The following is a 21,842-nucleotide window of genomic DNA, read 5'->3' as shown; positions in this document are numbered from 1 at the left end:
ATTTGCTGGTCTACTGAGTGCAGCACTTTCACTGCATCATCTTTTAGGATTTGAAATAGCTCCACTGGAATTCCATCACCTCCACTAGCTTTGTTCATAGTGATGCTTTCCAAAGCCCACTTGACTTCACATTCCAGGATGTCTGGCTCTAGGTGAGGGTGAGTGATCACACCATCATGACTATCTGGGTCATGTAGATCTTTTTTGTACAGTTCTTCAGTGTATTCTTGCCACCTCTTCTTAATATCTTCTGCTTCTGTTAGGTCCATACCATTTCTGTCCTTTATTGAGCCCATCTTGTAAAGATTGGTTTGCAGCAAAACAAAGTAGACTCTAATGGCAGAACTCTGATGTTCCAAAGTATTGTTATTCTTTTTTTTTTTTACATTATTTTGACTTATTTTAAAAACTGAAGTATAATTGATTTACAATGTTATGTTAGTTTCTGGTGTACAGGAAGTGATTCAGTTATATATGAATATATGTGTGCATGATCAGTCGTGTCTGACTCTTTGTGGCCCCGTGGACTGTAGCCCACCAGGCTCTTCTGTCCCTGGGATTCTCCAGGCAAGAAAACTGGAGTGGGTTGCCATTTCCTACCCCAGGGGATCTTCCTGACCCAAGGATTGAACCCGCGTCTCTTTTGTTCCGTACAGGCAGATTCTTTACCACTGAGCCACCTGGGAAGCCTGCATGTATATTTATTCCTTTCATATTCTTTTCTATTATGATTTATTACAGGATATTGAATATAGTTCCCTGTGCTATAGAGTAGGACTTTGTTGTTTATTTTCTATATAGTAGTTTGTATCTGCTAATCCCAAACTCTTTATTTATGTCTTCCCCCACCCATTTCCCTTCTGATAACCATAAGTTTGTTTTCTGTGTCTGTGAGTCTGTTTCTGTTTCATAATAATTTGCCTTTTTATCAAAGGTAAAGAGTATTCTGAATTGGAGATGGGTGGTTTTTGTGACATTTACAGTTTTCTTGAAATGTGGTTTAGTTAGTACTTGGTGAGCACTGTGTGTTGAATGAATGAATGAAGCGTGGGCACACTAATGAATGGAAAAATAGGACTTAGAGTTCTCACCTTGTGGGGTTGCATTCTGGTTGATCACCAACTATGTATTTCTGTTTTGTGAAAATACCCTTACTGTTTATTTTTCTCTAGTTTAGTCTCTCAACGGACTGCAAGGTTTGGAGCAGTATTTGCTGGGATTTAAGTGAAACATGGAAGCAATCAAGTGGTTTAATTCTGGAGTTTTCAAATTTAATGACATTCCTTTATCTGTATTGATTGGAGCTTTAGTAAATTCAATTGTTGATACCACCTGGATAATTTTAAGTCTTTCTGAAGTTTTAAACAAAATGTCTCCAACATAGCTCAAGCAACATAAGAATTTCATCAATTGAAAACTAAGAATCATTTTGGTGGGATGTGTAAAACAAGAAGCTGACCAGCATTATTTTCTTTTTCTTTAATTCCATACCATTATTGAGAGTTATTCTTGAACTTTATGAAAACCAGATTGGGGCACAAGCATGTTCTCCATCGACCCGTGTTGAAGAAATTGGAACTGAAAATCATTCAAACTAGGAAAATGTGACATTGAAAAATAGTCTACATTCTTCTACTTCAGAGAATCTGAGACTTTTTTTAAGCCTTGGGCTGATAGTAGATCTGATATGTTTTTTACAGTCAGCTTCCCAGTCAGATAAAGGTCGTCATTTCTTTTTAAGTCATTTCTTCACTTTACCGGCTTATCTGGTACAACCATTGATCCTCTCTGTCTCTCTCTCTCTCCTTTTCTTTTTTTGCACAGAAAGCTATGACTTCTTACTGTTGCCCACAGAAAACAATCCAAACAGTACCTGCCATTCAAGGTTCTCTTGCTGAGCCCTCGGCCACATTTCCCACTCCCCGCATCTTCCACACAGGCTCCTTCTCAGCCAAACCAGACTCTGCTGTTCACCAGCCCAGGTGCCTCTAGTCTTTGCCATTACCCCATCTCTCGGGGATTGCTGTTGCTTTTCCTCTCTACTTGCTGAACATTCCACACTTACATCAAAAGTGATACATTCCCTTTCATTAGGTCTTTCTAAGTCTCCCACCCTTTCCACTCCCCTCTTTTTTCCCCAACTCCTAGCTAAAGCAAGCCTTCCTCACCACTCCCGTCAAACACACACACACACACGTTCGTATGATCTATTCACGGCCCATATTGCCTTCAGGACTGCAGCTTGTGTATGCAAGTTATGACCTGCATAAGCATCTCAAACCCAAGAGACAGGTGAGGACAACAATCCACCTTCCTCTCCACTTGCCAAGGCACGTACCTGCCCACATGACCACATAGTGCAGAGAGTCACCTTTTTTTTTTTTTTTTAACTTTTTTTTAGAGGCATGGATTAACATGGAGTCACTGGCAGCAGTATGTTCATCACACACATGCTTTTCAGTTCCCTTTCCTAGGGCACAGGTTTGTCAAGGGCAGCGACTGCCTTTGTATTCCCATCATGCTGGTACAGTGCCTTCCTTACACATGATCATCCGTTGAATTTAGTTGAAAGGATGAAATGTATTAAAAACAAGCCCTTGTGTGTGTAAATGCAACCGTGTAAAGCAAAACAGGAATCCTTGTAGACTTCTCAGCAAATGTGGCACAGCAAAGTTGTCTGATTTTCAAATGTATCATGGCTCTGTCTCAGCGAAGTAATTTCCTATAAAATGTGGTGCCCAGTAGTCTTCTGTGGCACTTTAGAAACCACATTCGTGATGCTATGACAGGCCATGGCAGAGTTAGATGAAAATCCATTTTTGGCTGTTTGTTAAAATAGGCAAAGAATAACATTAAGAATTGTCTGAAGTGGGCAGGATGAAGGTCAGGAGAATACCCATGGGAGTGGAGGGAATTTGGGGGAGGAACCAGTTGGATCAGTCTGAGGTCAGTTCACTTCCTAGAAGTCTACATTAAGCCAAAAAGAAAAAAAAGAACCCCGTCTCAAAGTCCTCAAAGGCTTGCCAATGCGGTACAGTGCTGAGGACATGCCCCCAAAGTAAAGAACTGCTTTGTGAAGACTTCAGTGGAGAATTCATGTTAATTCTGATGTCATTGTATTGATAAATGGGAAATTTCCACAAACCAAGCTTTACAGACCGCAGAGCAGTGGTGTGCTTAAGATGGGTCTGATGCCTATTTGATGACATGGCCAGGACTTCAGATTTCAAGCTTCAAGCAGTAAACAGCGGTCAAGCTCTCCAGGGAAAGTCTATGTCGGCTACATACTGTTCTGTTAACTCTGCGCTGAACAGTTGCTTTGTGATTTCCAGGAGGTGCTGAGTTAATGTGACTTGCGGTTTCCTCTTCACAATCAAACAAGCCTCCCCCGACCATTTCACAGCATATCTTTCTCCACTTTCCCTCCACAGTCCTCCGTGATGTCTGTCTGCTTTGCTCGTTTCCACCCCAACTTGGTGGTTGGGGGGACTTATTCGGGCCAGATCGTCCTGTGGGATAATCGCAGTCATCGGAGGACGCCTGTCCAGCGGACGCCCTTGTCTGCGGCTGCACATACGGTAGGTCCAGTTCTCATCACATCCCAGTCAGCCATCCAAGCCCTGAAGGGGGGTGTAACTGACAGAGGTACTTCTGTCGTAAGTGACTCCAACCTGGAAGTATCTGATTTATAGTGATCACATCCCGACTAAAGGAAAGCCGAGTGGAAAGTAGATGGAGGAAGCCCTGGGTTTAGAAGCTTCTCTTAGTAATCTACAAGTTTGAACACATAGTGGAGAAGGAGATGGCAACCCACTCCAGTACTCTTGCCTGGAGAATCTCATGGGGTCACAAAGAGTCGGCCACAACTGAGTGACTAACTCTCACTTTTTTAACACACAGAAAGGATCTCTTTGGGGGTCCTCAAAGCAACCAGGGAGGGTAGCTTAAAACTAAACAAGGGCAGAGAAAGAAACATTGGAAGAGGCCTCTGTGAAATTGTTTTTCCAAAGAAACTCTGCACATGTATGTTATAAGGTGGAAACCCATATTTTCGTTTTTTAAAAAGTTATTTACTTTTAATTGAAGGATAATTGCTTTACAGTATTGTGTTGGTTTCTGCCACACATCAGCATGAATCAACCACAGGTATACATCTGTCCCCTCGCTCTTGGACCTCCCTCCCACCTCCCACCCCATCCCACCCCATCCCACCCCTTTAGGTTGGCTCAGAGCCCTGGTTCGAGCTCCCCCAGTCATACAGCAGATTCCCACTATCTGTGTTTCACGTGGTAGTGTATATGTTTCCATGCTTCTCTCTCCATATTTTCAAACTGACCATGACGAGTAAGCATTTTCTCTTTGGAGATGGCATGTGGGACTCTGGCCAACAGGCTGTTTCCATTTGTGATTGAGGGAGTGCTATGGCTTTAAATTCTGGTATGCATGGTGTAAGTCTCAACAGTGTAGTCTACAGTGACAATATAATCCATAGGGTTAAAAGTCAACATCTCAAAGCCATTACCCATAATTTAGCAGAAGAGGTTCAGTATAGTGTTCGTAAGACAACTACTCTGTCATTTCCTTAAAGAGAATGACAGGTGTGTTTAGCGATTGTTGGGAGGAATGAGAAGACAGGCATGTCTCCATCAATCTCTTCTACCCTGACATTCAGGGGAACTGATGTCCTTTCTCCAAAATGCCCAAATTATGCCCAAGGATACAGCTCTACTATTGTTTCAATTTCCTTAATGTGGTTGCCTCATTTGTTTCATCTGCTGGCCTGAAAAACCATCTAGCTTTGAAAAAGGACTGCTAGTTGCGTTAGCTGAGACCATGAAGAGGAAAATTCTCCCTCTGTTGCAAAATCGACGATGGGAAATGACAAATACCGAGTCAGCCTTAATTCTGATTGACTTGGACCTAAGACACATGCAGGTGAAACTAGTTCTTGGGAATCTTAGAAAATTGCTCTTGCCTACCCCACGTGTTCAAACTAATAACAGAAAATTGTGATGCAGGAGGAGACAGGCTTGATGCAGGTGTTTGCTCAAGATGCACGAAGCCACTTCTTGGCACTGTGTGCCCATCTGGTGTGTTTGTGAGCATACCTTCTGAAATTTCAAGAAGTCATAAATCCAACTATTAGAACATTCAGTGTGAAGCTTTTGGGGAGAATCCAAATGCAGGGCTCTTCCAAAGTATTCATCTGTCTTTTTCAAGCAACTTACTATGTGATCATCACAACAAAAATACTATTATCAAACAGTGACATTATCTCTGTTATCAAACAGTTTACTTCTGTTAGAAAAGAACAACTGTTTTCTCTTTTGCTGTGTTCTGTTGAATCCACGGCTCAAAGGGTTCAGATAATTTTGTGACTGTCTTTCAACCTCCACTAATGCCTGGCAGATTGGTACCAGGATCAAAAGTGGTTAAGGAAAAAGAGGCCCACCACAGATTACTAACTAATTTCCTTTCACACCCACCACACATATGCATTTGGGACAACAGGAAATCCTAATTAAAGCAAAAGCCTTCTGCCACACAGCAAGTTTATTCCTAAAATAAATAAAAACAATCTGGCCTCTATACTAGAAAAATGAGCTGCACTGTTGCTTTTTCTTTCCATTAAGTAGAGTGTGTGTGTGTGTGTGTGTCTGTGTCTGTGTATAAGTAGGCAGGCCCATGTGCCTGCTTCTGTTCTAGTTTTTTTTTTTTTTTGCATCTCTCTCTTCTTTTCAGCTGAGCTTTATTACTCTTGAAAGCACAGGCCAGTAGTACTGATGAAAGCCAGGGAAGGGCTCCCACACACATTCCTTCTTGGAGCATTTGCTCTGTGCCTCCTTCTGGATGCCTGCTTTTCCTACTACACCCACCCTTAGGGGTCCTGACCCATTAGGGTTCTGGTATTTGTGTTTATGCTCTGTGGTTAAAAGAAACTCCTGCTGGACTCTTGCTGAAAAACACTAGGCAGACTGGGGGCTTGTAACCGTGCCTTGCTCTTGCTTTCTCATTCTCGGTATTCAGTTCAGTTCAGTTCAGTTCAGTTGCTCAGTCGTGTCCGACTCTTTGCGACCCCATGAATCGCAGCACACCAGGCCTCCCTGTCCGTCACCAACTCCCAGAGTTTACTCAAACCCATGTCCATCGATTCGGTGATGCCATACAGCCATCTCATCCTCTGTCGTCCCCTTCTCCTCCTGCCCCCAATCCCTCCCAGCATCAGGGTCTTTTCCAATGAGTCAGCTCTTTGCATCAGGTGGCCAAAGTACTAGAGTTTCAGCTTCAGCATCAGTCCTTCTAATGAACACCCAGGACTGATTTCCTTTAGGATGGACTGGTTGGATCTCCCTGCAGTCCAAGGGACTCTCAAGAGTCTTCTCCAACACCACAGTTCAAAAGCATCAGTTCTTCGGCACTCAATTTTCTTCACCATCCAACTCTCACATCCATACATGACTACTGGAAAAACCACAGCCTTGACTAGATGAACCTTTGTTGACAAAGTAATGTCTCTGTTTTTTAATATGCTGTCTAGGTTGGTCATAACTTTCCTTTCAAGGAGTAAGCGTCTTTTAATTTCATGGCTGCAGTCACCATTCTCAGTATTATGGTCTGCCATTTTCAAGCGAGAATCTGTCTTACCCATTATTTCATTTATTTGCACGTAGAGCTCAGAATGCCACATGACTCCCCCTTGAGTTTCATACACCAGAGACTTGGGAGAAAGCATTGTCCAAGACCAATCAGTCCTCTCGATATTCAGAGACCTGATCAGAAGAATATTTCACTTCACATCTACGCTGTGCTTTCCACTATCCAGACCCACTGAGGCTGATTCATTCAAAGGTTTATGTAGGAACACTGTGTGAAAAACATATAGGGACTTGGTTGTCTCTCTATCCAGCATGGGTAAACGAGGTGATGCAAATTCCAAAATAGCAAGTGTAAATCTTAGTAGACATTTGTACAGGCATATTTATTTTATCACATGAGAAGTGACAGTTCAGTGCCCCATATTTCTATATCCTGTGAGCCAGAGTATAGGTATGCAGTTGTGTTTCATTCTCAGAACTTCACTGGCAGGAGAACTCACACAAAATGTAGCAAAACAGAAGGGTGACCAGGGGAAGGTATTGAACAGCAGATACTCAAACCAGTTGAAGGAACTGGTGATGATTAGTCTGAGAAAGACAAGACTGGGGCAGAGGGGTGGGGAAAGGGAGTAATACAAGAATAATCCCTAAGTATTATTTTGGACTTGATGAATATGATGTCAGAAGGCGCTTCACTAAAGATATCTCCTTGAACTTTCTTTATTCCCATTGGTAGAAAGCAGGATCGCCCAAGAATTAGTGCTAAAATTGGCTAAGAAAGGTGTTTCAGCAGAGTTTGGACCACGTCTTGGGAGAGGCAGAGGAATAGCTGCACTTGATGTTTATTACAGTTCCTTCTGACCAGGAGTTTATATGATAATAATAGTTGGGGAACCATCCTTTATATGATATCAACTTTCCAATATTAGAGATTGTTTCATCGTTTTTTTGGCTACATCTTATGGACAGTAACTCATCAAGAGAAAGACTGTCAGCTGTTTGCACAGAGAAGCATCAGCTAAGTTGTGGTTTGGCCACTGAAGGCTAAGCTGCCTGAAATCTAACCCAAATTACCGCTAGGTTCTGCTTATGCTAACCTTCTATTTAGTATTTAATGTGCAGCTGCAAATGATTTGAGCCTACCATTTAGGACTCTACCAAGTGGAATACCTTCTTGAGTTATGACAAAAGGTTAGAGCATCTTGCTTATGATTCCTGGGATGTTTAAGTGACCTTTCTCAAGGCCCTGGTCAAATGTAAGCCTCCATCCTACCCTAGCAATATTTTGAAGAAATAAAAAACAAAACTATCATTATCCTATCCTAGATGTTGTAGCAAAAAAAGAAGCTAATTTTATCTCACTAGTTTCCTTGTGCTAATAATTTCCACCACCAGTATCTCTCCTTCAGATCAAAAGAGGCTGATGAATATTAACGACTTTTTATAAAGAATGTTAACAAATGTTTGGCACTGTGGCTGTAATGTGCTAAACTCCTCCCAAAAGTCAGTCATTCTGCCCTTCTGAGGAGGACTGTCCTTTTCCATCACTCATGGTGAGCTGAAAAGCCAGACTCCATGGTGGAGCCTCATTTAAGTCACACACATTGACCTGTATTCCTTTTGTCCCACCAGTCCTCACTGGCTCCCGCTTGCTTCAGCTCCATTGCGCTGCCTCTGACCGAGCAAGGTGAAGCTTTCGGAGTATTTCCACGACTCCGTGGTGCCGCCAGAGCTTTGAAAAAGAAATCGGGTTCCAATCAAAAGTGGCAAATGACCCGAGGCTTCTATTATTGTAGGATTATGTCACTCTCTGATCCTTGTTTCAGAGTAATGTGTTTGACACTCAGATGTAAGCATTTCCTCTTGGATCAGCATCTGATCCTCCATGTTTATGCTTCTGCAGCATCCCGTGTACTGTGTAAATGTTGTTGGGACCCAAAATGCTCATAACCTCATCACCGTCTCCACCGATGGCAAAATGTGTTCCTGGAGCCTGGACATGCTCTCCACTCCACAGGTGGGTTTGTTTTCCCCTACACATAAGAGCATCCTGGTTAAAAGAGATACCTGCCTAATGGAATGGAGTTCCTAAAAGCCAAACCCTCACATCCTATAGGAGCTCAAATCAGTGGGTGCACTTGAAAGAGTGGGGCCTGTTTTCGGCAGCCTTCTCTGGAAGCCAAAACCCATTTCCTTTACCGCACATCATGTAATTACTGTAATACGTTAATCCGTAGGTCAGTTTCAAGTGAAAATGAAATAATCCATTTTAAAGCATAGTAATTATGGAAGTTGGCTGCGGTAGGAATCCTGCTTACCCTACAGCATTTTTAAACAAATGCAGAGCGATCCCTGATGGGTGCTTGCCTTGGAGAAAAAGGTATCCCAGTGAAACAGAAATCCAAGCGCTTGCGCACATCTGTAGCCTAGACAACTGCCTCATGTGTTTGAAGAATTTGTCCAGCCATCTGTTTTCTCCTCTGGAATGTTTGTTAGCGTGGCTCCTGCCATTCCTTGCTCAACAAACGGGAAGTTGAAAATGAAAAAGTTCCAAGGTCTCCAAACTGCTCCTGATGACATTAATGGGAGGCAAACGGAGGAGCAGATGTGGAAGAGACCATGAGGGGAGACATCCAAACGCAACTTTCAGAATATACATGTGTACACACACACAGAAGACAATACATATACACACAAACACGCAAATAGCCACATCTTTCCACTTTTCTTTGTGGGGGAATAAAGTACTTACTGTCCACCAACTAAAAACGGAGCAGAGTTTCCTGGTGTAGCCTTTGACAATGTGAGGAAACATCAAGAAAATTGTATAAGAGAACTAGGAGATAATTCTCAATTTTAACATTCCTTTCTCCTTTCCTGAACTAACAATGCTAGAATGTCTCCATCAGAAGTTTAGAAGATACTGGCAATTTCAGGAGACGTAAGGAAATGTGGAAACCAAGAAGAACCTCCCAAAAGTCGCCACAAAATAGAGATGTAGAGAACAGTAAAACAAAAGTTCTTTTTTATCATTTTAGTGTGGGGGGATGAGCTCCTAAGTTCCTTACCATTTAAGTTCCTCTGCTTTTGCTGATCTTTAACATTTATACAAGTTTTGGGAGTTGTGTGTGGGTATTTTACAGCTTTGTCTTAAATTTCTCAGCAATATGTTGTTTTCTTTTAAAAGTCCTGGAGATTGCAAACAGATACGAGTAAACCCTCTAATTAGGAATTTTTAATTGCCCATTTGATTAAATGTATGTGTGTGTGTTTAGGTTACAGCCCGTCGCAGGGGGAGCTGCGGGGTCATTTTTATTAGTTTTAGGGTGCCCGCAGACGCCTGTCTCTGGCCAGGCGTGGAAGCATGTCGGTGGTATGGCTGTGGATGGTGGGCAGACAAGGGAGCCGAAGACATTTGCCCTGCTCCCTCTCTGCCCCAAGTGGGTGCCCACGAGGCCGTACCCTCCCTCTGCTAATTTTAGCAATGGCTCGACTTGTGTTACTGCCGTCACAGCATCCGCTCACTCAGGCACTCCCCGCGTCTGGGTCTGGACTGCGAGCTTGTCACATGACCACCTGGTCTGCGCGGTCCAGACTGCTAGCACGTGCTTCCGATTTATAGACTCCATGGCTGCGATGCCTCGGTTTATTTGTTTGCATAAAAGAAACTAAACTTCCAAATATAATGACATGATCCCTCAGGCTTTTTTTTTCTTTTAATTACTTTAGGTGTACCAAGCAGGCTTTTGGATCTAAATAACCAGAAGTATTCGAGAATGTTAGTTACACCTAACTACTCTTCACTGTCCTTAAACTCAATTCAGCAAAATGTCTTCTAAAATTCACTGGAATTCCTGATTCTGAAAATCACTTTAGATAAAATAAAAACCCTCATTTACTATTTTAAAGACCAACTTATACGTTGTTTTTTGCGGACTTAATAGCCTACACACCCAATGTCTGCCCTTCATGAATTTGAGTCCCTACTGAAATCTGGTTCTTGTGACCTCAGTGACAACTCTCTGGTTTTAGTCCACGGAGGACACACACTCCTGCTTTGACAAATGTGCTCCATACATCTGATATTAATACATGTGTATTCTCACGAACAATTGATTTTGAAAATGTTTGTAAATACAAGGGTATTGTGTGTTTTATTAAAGCCTGGGGCTGACAAGTGTAACCATTACAGTATTATCTTTAGTTTCTGCACCATTAGTTTCAAAATTCTCACCTGTCATCTCTGCCTGACTTCAGAAGCTGCAGCACACGCTGATGAAATCCAGCCGGCCTGAAACCAGAGATACACAGAAGCTTGAATGTCAGGGGCAGTAAAGCGTGGTTTCTGGCACAGCCGGGGTCTTTTGTAACGCTGTGTGAAAAGCAAACAGACGATTTAGTCAAATGATTTTTCCATGCTATCTTTGGCATGGCGAGGAGTTGACAGAGGAAATGTAACCACGCCGTGTTTTGGTAGGAGAGCATGGAGCTGGTGTACAATAAGTCCAAACCTGTGGCCGTTACTGGAATGGCTTTCCCAACGGGAGACGTCAATAACTTCGTGGTTGGCAGCGAGGAGGGTACAGTCTACACGGCCTGTCGTCATGGAAGGTGAGTTTCTGTTTTCTTACCCATGACGTGTGCTTCATTTCCGGAAGTCTGTTATCACTTGCTGGATTGTAACACCTTGCATTATGAGAAAGGCATTTCTGAAGAAATGCAAATCACAGTCTCCTGTCTTCACTGTTTATAGCATCCGTCTGCTCTGGTCATTAGCCATTTGTGAGCCTTTGATGGTTCACATTGCCTGGAGGAAAAAAGCCCGAACTTCTTAGCATATCAGAGAAGATTCTTGACTGCCCTTACCGCCTGCCCCTTCCCAGCTTCAGCCTTCCCGCTCTAGCTACATACCCATCCCCACCATTGCTGATCCCACTACATATCTGTGAATTTGTACACCCAGTTTCTCCTGCTGTGTCTGGTATTTCTCTCTTCTTGGCCTGATTAATCTCCCCTGCCCTTATCCTTCAAGAGCCAGCACAAAGGTCTTTCCACAAGCCTCTCCTGACTCCCTTGGATGAAGGAAATCATTTCCTCCTTTATGTTTCTATAGAACTTTCATTCCCTTTATTCATTCATTTGTTTAAGGGATATTTCCTGAGAACCTACCATATGTCAGGCACCATCACTTTATAAGGAATGCAGTAAGGAACAAAACAGACCTGGAGTTTATATTCTGGTTGAGGGTGACTGACAGTAAACTAATAAACAAGTAAATATGTGGTTTGAGAAGATGAGTATTTGGGAGAAAATTAGAGTAGAATCAATGAGATAGGAATACAAGCTGTCAGATGGGTTTGCTTTTTTATTTATTTTTATATCACTTCTGCATTAGCATTCATCACATTTTTAACTATTCAGCCATCTGCCTTTTTTTGTTTTTTGGCTGAACTGTTTCCATCTCATTACTGATTTCCTGCTTGGTGCTGGGAACATAGTAAGTGAGGAGTTAAAAATCTATATAAAGAACAAAGAATGAAAATAACTGCATAATATAGAGAGGTGCCTTAGGGCCCTTCCTCCCAATCAGGTGCCAAAATAGTATGAGATACATGAGGTAGAATGAAGATTCAGAATGAAGATAGGTGATACAAACTCGATCTTGATTGAGAGACTGGCAAATGCTCCTAGGAAAATCTCAGGAAAGAAGTGGAATCCAGTAATTTAAGACTAGATTATAAAATTACACACAAGATTTAACGGATGGACTCATATTTTGAAAGTTTCACTGTGTTCGCCTTGGTGCGTTATTTCCCTTTCACTGTAGAAGTTCTAATTCGATGAATTTTGCATCTCTTGCATGCATCACAGGCTATGTAGATTGCATGAGGAACCAGGAATTGTTCCAAGTCCTTACTCTAGTGTGTTTGTGATTTGTCGAAGAACCAGGCATCCATGGCCCAGGTGTAGGACTCTCCCATTCACACAATACAAGCTCCGAAGTTCCTACTTTGCTGCTCACAGAAACCAGCAGTATTTTCCCTTCTCACATGAGTAAAAGATGACTAAGAAGATGTTCCTTATGCTTCCATGCCCAGCAGTCTTACTTCCTAGAGTTGGTCTCTCAGTCATGTCTGACTCTTTGTGTCCCTATGGACTGTAGCCTGCCATGCTCCTCTGTCTGTGGAATTCTCCAGGTAAGAATACTGGAGTGGGTAGCCATGTCCTCCTCCAGGGTATCTTCCCAACCCAGAGATAGAAGCCAGGTATCCTACATTGCAGGTAGACTCTTTACCTAGTCTGAGCCACTGAGGAAGCCCCCTCCTCCTTCATCGGTACTGGCTGTAACTATGCATCAAAGTTTTCCAAAAGTGTAGAAAGATCTGATAAAGTTGTTCATTCATGGAAATGTTCACTGCACAACTACTCTCAGAAAAGGGCATTGCTAGACAATGCCAGGCATGCAGACATCATTTAAGCCTGTTCCTATCTTCAAGAAACTGATGATGGCGGGAAAGGTAAACACGTAAACATCTGCAAGACAGGTGGAATGTCGTAAATGGCTGGAGAGAAGCACAGAAGGCACAGTGGACCAAACAAAGGTTCACAGGTTTATCTACATGTTTATTAGAATCGGCAGGACACAGGTTCAGTTCCCTTAACCCAGGGCCTTAGTTATCTGTGAGGGCTCCAGAACATGTACATTGATAACTTTTCAGATTTTTTTTTTTTGAAAATTTTCTAATGTGAATAACCACTTGCATGATGAATGTTCTTGCTCTGTGGCTCTTTTCCTTTTCAAGCACAATCAGAAGATGCACTGTGTTCAAAAGAAGGGGACGTAAGGGGCTTCCCAGGTGGCAGAGTGGCAAAGAACCTGCCTGCCAATGACATAAGAGATGTAGGTTCGATCCTTGGGTCGGGAAGATCACCTGGAGAAGGGAATGACAGCTCACTCCAGTATTCTTGCCTGGAGAATCCCATGGACAGGGGAGCCTGGTGGGCTACAGTCCATAGGGGCTCAAAGAATCAGACATGACTGAAGCAACTTAGCATGCATGCAATGAACAAATCACAAGTCATTTTACAACAAGCTTGATTTTGCTCTTTACATTGGTCCATCCATCTGAAATATAAAACACAGGTCTTAGTAAAGTTATAAAGTCAACAGGCATTTGGCTTCAGAGTAATCTTAAGTGGGTCATATAGGGCTCCAGAGGAGAGGTGTGAAATTTCTATTTTTCACCTAACATGGAAAAGGTGCAAATCCACTTCCATAAATTAAACAAGGTCCTCATTTTGCACCCTATAAACCCTTTCAGGATGCTGTTAAGGGCAAGCGGAATCTCACCTGGGGCCACTTCAAAGATCAGTTCCTCGAGTTCTCTAGAACGAATGTAAATGATCACATGTAGAACTGCTGTCAGCAGTTTTACCAGGCATAATTTTTGAGTGCCTGTTACACTACAGCCCTTGGCTAGTGATTTCAAATTTTGCTCAACACACTGACATTTACTGGTGCCCCTGAAGCTCACATGCTTTGATAACTTAATTCATTTTCACTCTTTGTGATGTAATATTTAGATACCACAACCCCTCTGTCTTGGTCATATTTATAACCTTGTGCACATGAATTTTTAAAATACAGCATTTTTATATATTTTCTAATTGGGTGTTATTGCATGCAGACTGTTATATAATAATGGGTGATGGAAACAATCCCAGCTTAGTTAAATAAATGACATATGTCTGTGGATAACTTTCAAATTGTGTATCACCATTTCTCAAATGTGCTTCCCTTGGGGAGAAAGGCATAAGTTTGTCTCTTCCTTTGCTGTTTTGTTCAACAAGTGTTTATTGAGCACTTACTACACTTTGCAACAAGAAAAACAAGGCACCAGCCCTTATGGAATTTACATTTAGTGGATTTGTAAATTACTGTCTTCCTTTCAGTGAAAATATGATTTCCTCTGTATTACATTTAAGTTATTTTGCCTATTATTTTTGTGACAACAAGGATTTCCCCAAAGTTTTACATTTTCAGGAGTGTCAACCTAATTTAAGAAATTTTCTTGAGGGACTTCCCTCGAGGTCCAGTGGTTAAGGCTTTGTCTTCCAATGCATAGGGTGTGGGTTTGATCCCTGGTGGAGGAGCTAGGATCTCAAATGCCTGGTGACCAAAAAACCAAAACAGAAAAAAAAAGAAGCAATGTTGTAACCAATTCAATAAAGACTTTAAAAATGGCCCACATTAAAAAAAAAAAAAAAAAACTTTAAAGAAAAAACATTTTCTTGAAAGAATAAATGCATGTACTCAAGGATATGTGAAGTTTTATAGCCAAAGTGAAAGTGAAGTTGCTCAGTAGTGTCTGACTCTTTGTGACCCCATGGGCTGTAGCCTACCAGGCTCCTCTGTCCATGGAATTTTCCCAAGCAAGAGTACTGGAGTGAGTCGCCATTTCCTCCTCCAGGGGATCTTCCTGACCCAGGGATCGAACCCAGGTCTTAAGTCTTCTCTAAAAGGAGTTAAAATGGAAGTTGTGCCAAATGTCATCACAAGAATAGAATCATCTTATTATAACTATGAAAGCTCTGGGATCTGAGTATATAGTTGTCCCCTGGTATCTGAATCCATGGGGAATTGGTTCCAGGAGCCTTTGCAGGTACCAAAATCTAAGGATGTTCAAGTTCCATCTAAAAATGGCACAGTATAGCTGCCCCTCCATATCACAGGCATCAGTGGATATGGATGGTTGACTGTATGTGTTTTCTATCCAAGTATTAATAGCTTCATCAGCAGTGATGGGCTTTGAAATACTCCTCAAAAAGGATTAAGTGATAAAATTCGATGGTATATTCTGAAGATTAAAAAGATGTGATTGCTCCATGTTTTTAAATCACTGAGAGCAGGATAGCATTTATTTCTCTCAAGGTAACTGTGACAGTGAGTTTCATGTCTGGTGGTTTATGGCTGTGCTAAATTATGGAGAAATAATCGTGCAGAGACAAACCTGTTTTGTTTTGTTTCCTTAAAAGCAGGCCCTGGTTTGTGAAGGTCACTGAAACTCTTGTCTTGTGGGTCTCTTGCAGCAAAGCCGGCATCGGGGAGGTCTTCGAAGGCCACCAAGGGCCCGTGACAGGGATTAACTGCCATATGGCAGTGGGCCCCATCGATTTCTCACACCTGTTTGTCACATCGTCATTTGACTGGACTGTCAAGCTGTGGACTACAAAGGTAAGCACACCTTGGTTTACTTTCCCAGCGGCCACCTAGGCAAGAGGACAGTGTTGTCCCTTGCGAGGCACTGTGGAGAGTCTGAAGTCTCTTCCAGGAGACCTGATGTGGGGAATTCATACAACTTTCTGGTGAACCCGAGCTGCGTGCGAGCTAGTTAAGGCTCACTTTCTCAGTCCACTTGATTTATTTTAGCATATATAAGTAATACATGTTACTGGAGAATAATTGTAAAAATTCAGACCATGCAAATAATGATAAAACATTTAGTCCTCCTTCACCAACACTAAGCCTGCCCATGGCATCCCCTTCGTTGACTTTGACCCTAGCCTGCTCCCCAGAGGTGTACCGCCAGTCATCAGTTCAGTATTGAATATCCAGAGCTTTGCAGTGGTTATATACATCTGTATCTGTGGAAATACAGGACTTGAGATGGGTTTCTTGGTTTGGGAGGTTCGAGTTTTAGGGACTTTTTGAGTTTTGGTGGTTTTCAAATGAGTAAATGGCACTGTCTTATTTGTACTTTTAAAAAATATTTATTTGTTTATGATGGCGCTGGTCTTTATTGCTTTGCAAGGGCTTTCTCTAATTGCTGTGAGTGGGGGCTGCTCTTCATTGCAGTACACGGGCTTCTCATTTCGGTGTCTTATTGCAGAGCACAGTCTCTAGGCACGTGGGCTTCAGTAGTTGTGGCTCATGGACCCTAGAGCGCAGGCTCAGTAGTTCTGGCCCTTGGGCTTACGTGCTCCAGGGCATGTAGGATCTTCCTGGATGAGGGATCGAACCAGTATCATCTGCACTGGCAGGCAGATTCTTATCCACTGTGCCACCAGGGTAGTCCTCTTATTTGTACTTTTAAAGGTAATTCTGATCATGTTTGGGAGCAAGAAAAACTAAGAAAGGCCACCTACAAGAAAGGTGCAGGAGTCCAGGGAAGAAACGACAGTGGCTTAGATCAATAGTTTGAAATGGAGAAAAATAGATGGATTCAAGAATCATTTATAAGGAAAACGTCACAGAATTTGGCGATTGATTTGATTCAAGGAAGGTGAGTGAGAGAGTCAGCAGAAAAGAGCCCAGGTTTAAGACTGGGGCAGCTGGAGAGCTGGGGTGGCATTTATTGCACTGAACAATGCCCAAAGAAGGGCATGATGATAAGGGGCAGCAGACAGGTTGGGTTTAAGGTGCCTGGAAGGCACAACCTTCACTATGCAGTTTGAGAATTGGGACCGAAGAAGAGGGAGAGTTTGGGGCTGCAGATACAGACTTAATTGCAATAAGAATAACAATGATTATTAAGTCCAAGGAATGGATCTTAAAAGAAATGCTGAGACACAATGCAGAGAAAGAAAATATTTAGGAAATAAATAGGAGTTATGGAAATAGAAAAGAAGGTTAAAATTAACAACCCAAGAAATGGGAAAAAATAGAATTGTTTGCAAATGGGGCTTCCAGGATATTAATGAAAAGAGATCATGTCAAGAGGACAGAGTTGGCTCTTAACTGCTTGAAAAACAACCATGCTATAGAAATTCAAACTAAAACCAAGTTGAGAAACCTTTTTTCAACTATGAGACTGACATAAATCCAGAAGATAGCATTCTCTGTGGTGAGACTGAAAGAAAGCAACCATTCTCCTACAATGTCATTGGACATGCAAATAGTACAACACTGGGGAGGGGAATTTGGCAATATCTAAAAATAATGAATACATATTTTCTCATTGATAGAGCAGTTCCCACTTCTAGGATTCTAATGCCAAAGATATACTAGCAATAAATAAGAAAAAGACTTACGCAGAGAGATTTCTTGATAGAGAAAGACTACCTTGAATCGCAGAACACTGGAAAAAACCCAAAAGTCCATCAGTAGGACACTGAATAAATCAGAAGTATGGCATGTCCACATGAGGGAGTACTATTCAGATGTAGAGAGAAATGAAGATGTTCTCATACTCTTACGAAGTGATCTCTAGAGTACATTTTTTAAATGAGAAAAGCAAGGTGGAGAAACATGTAAATGGTTTGTTGTCATCATTTACTGTTTACTTATACATTTTTAAAATTTAATTTTTATTTTATAGTATAGTTGGTTTGCAATGTTGTGTTGATTTTAGGAGTCCAGCGAAGTGACTCAGTTCTTTTTCAGGTCATTTTCCCATATAGTTTATTGAAGAATATTGAGTAGAGCTCCCTGGGCTGTACAGTAGGCTCGGGCTCCTGGTTTATCCCTCCCCCCACTCTCCCCTTCGGTAACCGTAAGTTTGGTGTTGAAGTCTGTGAGTCTGTTTCTGTATTGTAAACAGGTCCATTTGTATCTTTGTTTTAGATTCCACATACAAGTGATATCATATGATGTTTGTATTTCTGTCTGATTACTTCGCTTGGTATAATAATCTCTAGGTGTGCTGCACGTGGTATTATTCTTGGTTGTGACTGAGTAATATTCCATTATGTATTCCGTACCACGTCCTCTTCATCCACTCTTCTGTCTGTGGACATTTAGGTCGCTTCTATGTTTTGGCTATTATAAATAGTTCTGCAGTGAACATTAGGGTACATGTATCTCTTTAAAAAATTTTTCGGCGTATAGTTGATTTACAATGTTGTGTTAGTTTTAGATGTACAGCAAAATGAATCAGTTATTCATACACATATAGCCATACTTTTTTTTAGATTATTTTCCCATATTGGTCATTGCAGAGTATTGAGTATAGTTCCCTGTGCTGAACAGTAGATTCTTCTTATTATCTATTTTATATATAGTAGTTATAGTAGCAATGTATTTATATCTATGTTACATATATATATATGCAAATCCCAGTCTCCCAGTTTATCCCTCCCCTACTTACGCCCTGGTAACTGTAAGTTTGCATTCTACCTCTGTGACTGTACTTCTGTTTTTTAAAAAATTCATTTTACCCCCCTCCTGTTTTAGGTTCCACATATTAGTGACATATGATATTTGTCTTTCTGTGTCTGACTTAGTTCACTCAGTACGACAGTATCTAAGTCCATCCATGTTGCTGCAAATGGCATTATTTCCTTCTTTTTCATTGCTGAGTAATATTCTTTTGTGTATGTACCACATTTTCTTTATCCATTCCTCTGTTGATGGACATTTAGGTTGCTTCCATGTCTTGCCTGTTATAAATAGTGCTGCAGTGAATACTGGGGTGTATGTATCTTTTCTAATTATGGTTTTGTTTCAATATTTGCCCAAGTAGGATTGCTGGATCATATGGTAACTCTATTTTTAGCTGTTTAAGAAACCCCCATACTGTGCTTTATAATGGTTGTACCAATTTACATCCCACTAATAGCATAGAAGACTCTTGAGAGTCCCTTGGACTGTGAGGAGATCCAACCAGTCCATCCTACAGGAGATCAGTCCTGGGTGTTCATTGGAAGGACTGATGCTGAAGCTGAAACTCCAGTACTTTGGCCACCTCATGCAAGGAGTTGACTCATTGGAAAAGACCCTGATGCTGGGAGGGATTGGGGGCAGGAGGAGAAGGGGATGACAGAGGATGAGATGGCTGAATGGCATCACCGACTTGATGGGCATGAGTTTGAGTAGACTCCGGGAGTTGGTGATGGACAGGGAGGCCTGGCATGCTGCGATTCGTGGGGTCACAAAGAGTTGGACACGACTGAGCAACTGAACTGAATAGCATGGGAGTGTTCCCTTTTCTCCAAACCCTCTCCAGCATTTATTATTTGTAGACTTTTTGATGATAGCCATTCTGACTAGCATGAATTGGTATGTCATTGTAGTTTTGATTTGCATTTCTCTAAGGGTTAGCAGTGTTGAGCATCTTTTCATATGCTTTTGGGACATTCTGTATATCTTCTTGGGAGAAATGTCTCTTTATATCTTTGGCCTATTTCTTGATTGGGTTGTTTGTTTTTATACTGAGCTGCATAAGCTGTTTATATATTTGGAGGATTAATCCCTTGTTGGTTGCATCATTTGCAAATGTTTTCTTCCATTCTGTGGATTGTCTTTTGGTTTTGTTTATGGTTTCCTTTGTGGTGCAAAAGCTTTTAAGTTTAATTGGGCCCCACTAGTTTATTTTTGGTTTTATTTTCATTACTCTTGGAGGTGGATTCAAAAAGATATTGCTGTGATTTATGTCAGTGTTCTGCCTATGTTTTCCTCTGAAGGGAGCTTATTTTTGTGTATGGTGTTAAAGAATATTCTAATTTCATTCTTTTACATGTAGTGGAGATGTAGTCAACTTTATTCAACAACACTTATTGAAGAAACTGCCTTTTCTCCATTGTATATTCTTGCCTCCTTTGCCAAAGATAAGGTGCCCATAGGTGCATGGGTTTATCTCTAGGCTTTCTGTCTTGTTCCATTGATCTATGTGTCCGTTTGTGTACCAGTTTCATACTGTTTTGATTACTGTGGCTTTGTAGTACAGTGTGAAGTCAGGGAGCCTGATTCCTCCAGCTCCATTTTTCTTTCTCAGGTCTACTATGGCTATTCAGGATCTTGTGTGTTTCCATACAGATTTTAAAATTGCTGTCTAGTTCTATGAAAAATGCCATTGGTAATTTAATAGGAATTGCATTGAAACTGTAAATTGCCTTCAGTAGTATATTCATTTTGACAATATTGATTCTTGTAATTCAAGAACATGGTATATCTTTCCATCTGTTTGTATCATCTCTGACTTCTTTCATCAACCTCTTATAGTTTTCAAAGTATAGGTCTTTTGCTTCTTATGTAGATTTGTTCCTAGATATTTTAGTCTTTTTGGTGCAATGGTAAATGGGATTGTTGCCTTAATTTCTCCTTGTGATCTTTCATTGTTAGTGTATATAAATGCATGAGATTTCTGTGTATTAATTTTGTATCCTGCAACTTTACCAAGTTCACTGATGAGTTTTAGTAATTCTCTGGTAGCATCTTTAGGATTTTCTTTTTTTTAATTAATTAATTTAATTGGAGGCTAATTGCTTCACAGTATTGTGGTGGTTTTTACCATACATTGACATGAATCAGCCACAGGTGTATGTGTCCCCCATCCTGAAATATATGTAGTATCATGCCATCTGCAAACAGTGATAGTTTTACTACTTATTTTTTCAACTTGAATTCTTTTTATTACTTTTTCTTCTCTGATTGCTGTGATTAGAGCTTCCAAACCTATGTTGAATAAAAGTGGCAAGAGTGACATTCTTGTCTTGTTCCTAGTCCTAGAGTAAATGCTTTCAACATTTCCTCATACAGAGTGGTGTTAGCTGTGGGTTTGTCATATATGGCTTATGTTATGTTGACATAGGTTCCTTCTATGTGCACCTTTTAGAGAGTTTTTATCATAAGTGGATGCTGAATTTTGTCAAAAGTTTTTTCTGCATCTATTGAGATGATCATATGGTTTTTATTCTTCAGTTTGTTAGTGTGATGCTTCACAGTGACTTGAAAATATTGAAAACTTCTTGCATTCCTGGATAAATCCCACTTGATCAAGTTGTATGATCTTTTTAATGTAGTAATTATGTTTGCTAATATTGTGTTGAGGATTTTTGCATCTGAGTCCATCAGTGATATTGGCCTGCAGTTTTGTTTTTTTATGATATTTTTGTCTGATTTTGGTGTCAAGGTAGTACTTCATAGAATTAGTCTGGGAGTGTTCCTTCCTCTGCAATTTTTTTGGGAATAGTTTCAGAAGTATAGGTGTTACCTCTTCTCTAAATGTGGATTTCCCCAGTGGCTCAGCGGTAAAAAAAAAAAAAAAAAAAAAAAAATCTGCATGCAATGCAGGAGACTCTGCTTTGAGACACAGGTTTGATTCTTGGGCCAGGAATATTCCTTGGAGGAGAAAATGGTAATAACCCATTCCAGTATTCTTGCTGGAAGAATCCTATGGACAGAGGAGCCATGAACTTTAGTCCATGGGATCACAAAGAGTCAGACATGACTGAGCATGTATGCACACACTTCTCTCAATGTTTGATAGAATTTTCCTGTGAAGCCATTTGGTCCTAGACTTGTGTTTG

The 21,842-nt window shown here is 41.1% G+C and overlaps 1 protein-coding gene across 7 annotated transcripts in view; it reads left to right on the top strand.

The window, feature by feature from the left end:
• The window catches only part of DYNC1I1 (dynein cytoplasmic 1 intermediate chain 1), a 371,384-nt gene that overhangs the window by 283,000 nt on the left and 66,542 nt on the right, over nucleotides 1-21,842 (top strand). For all 7 annotated transcript variants that reach the window (XM_070471269.1, XM_070471279.1, XM_070471273.1 and 4 more), the window contains 4 exons: nucleotides 3,432-3,578; nucleotides 8,500-8,613; nucleotides 11,074-11,207; nucleotides 15,687-15,831. In XM_070471269.1, the coding sequence (XP_070327370.1) occupies nucleotides 3,432-3,578; nucleotides 8,500-8,613; nucleotides 11,074-11,207; nucleotides 15,687-15,831 (540 nt within the window). The remainder of the gene's footprint in view (nucleotides 1-3,431; nucleotides 3,579-8,499; nucleotides 8,614-11,073; nucleotides 11,208-15,686; nucleotides 15,832-21,842) is intronic.

This window comes from Odocoileus virginianus, chromosome 1 (assembly GCF_023699985.2).
Source record: "Odocoileus virginianus isolate 20LAN1187 ecotype Illinois chromosome 1, Ovbor_1.2, whole genome shotgun sequence".
NCBI classification, from domain to species: Eukaryota; Metazoa; Chordata; class Mammalia; order Artiodactyla; family Cervidae; genus Odocoileus; species Odocoileus virginianus.
Note: the sequence above shows the minus strand (reverse complement) of the source record. Positions and strands in the feature narration are given on the sequence as shown.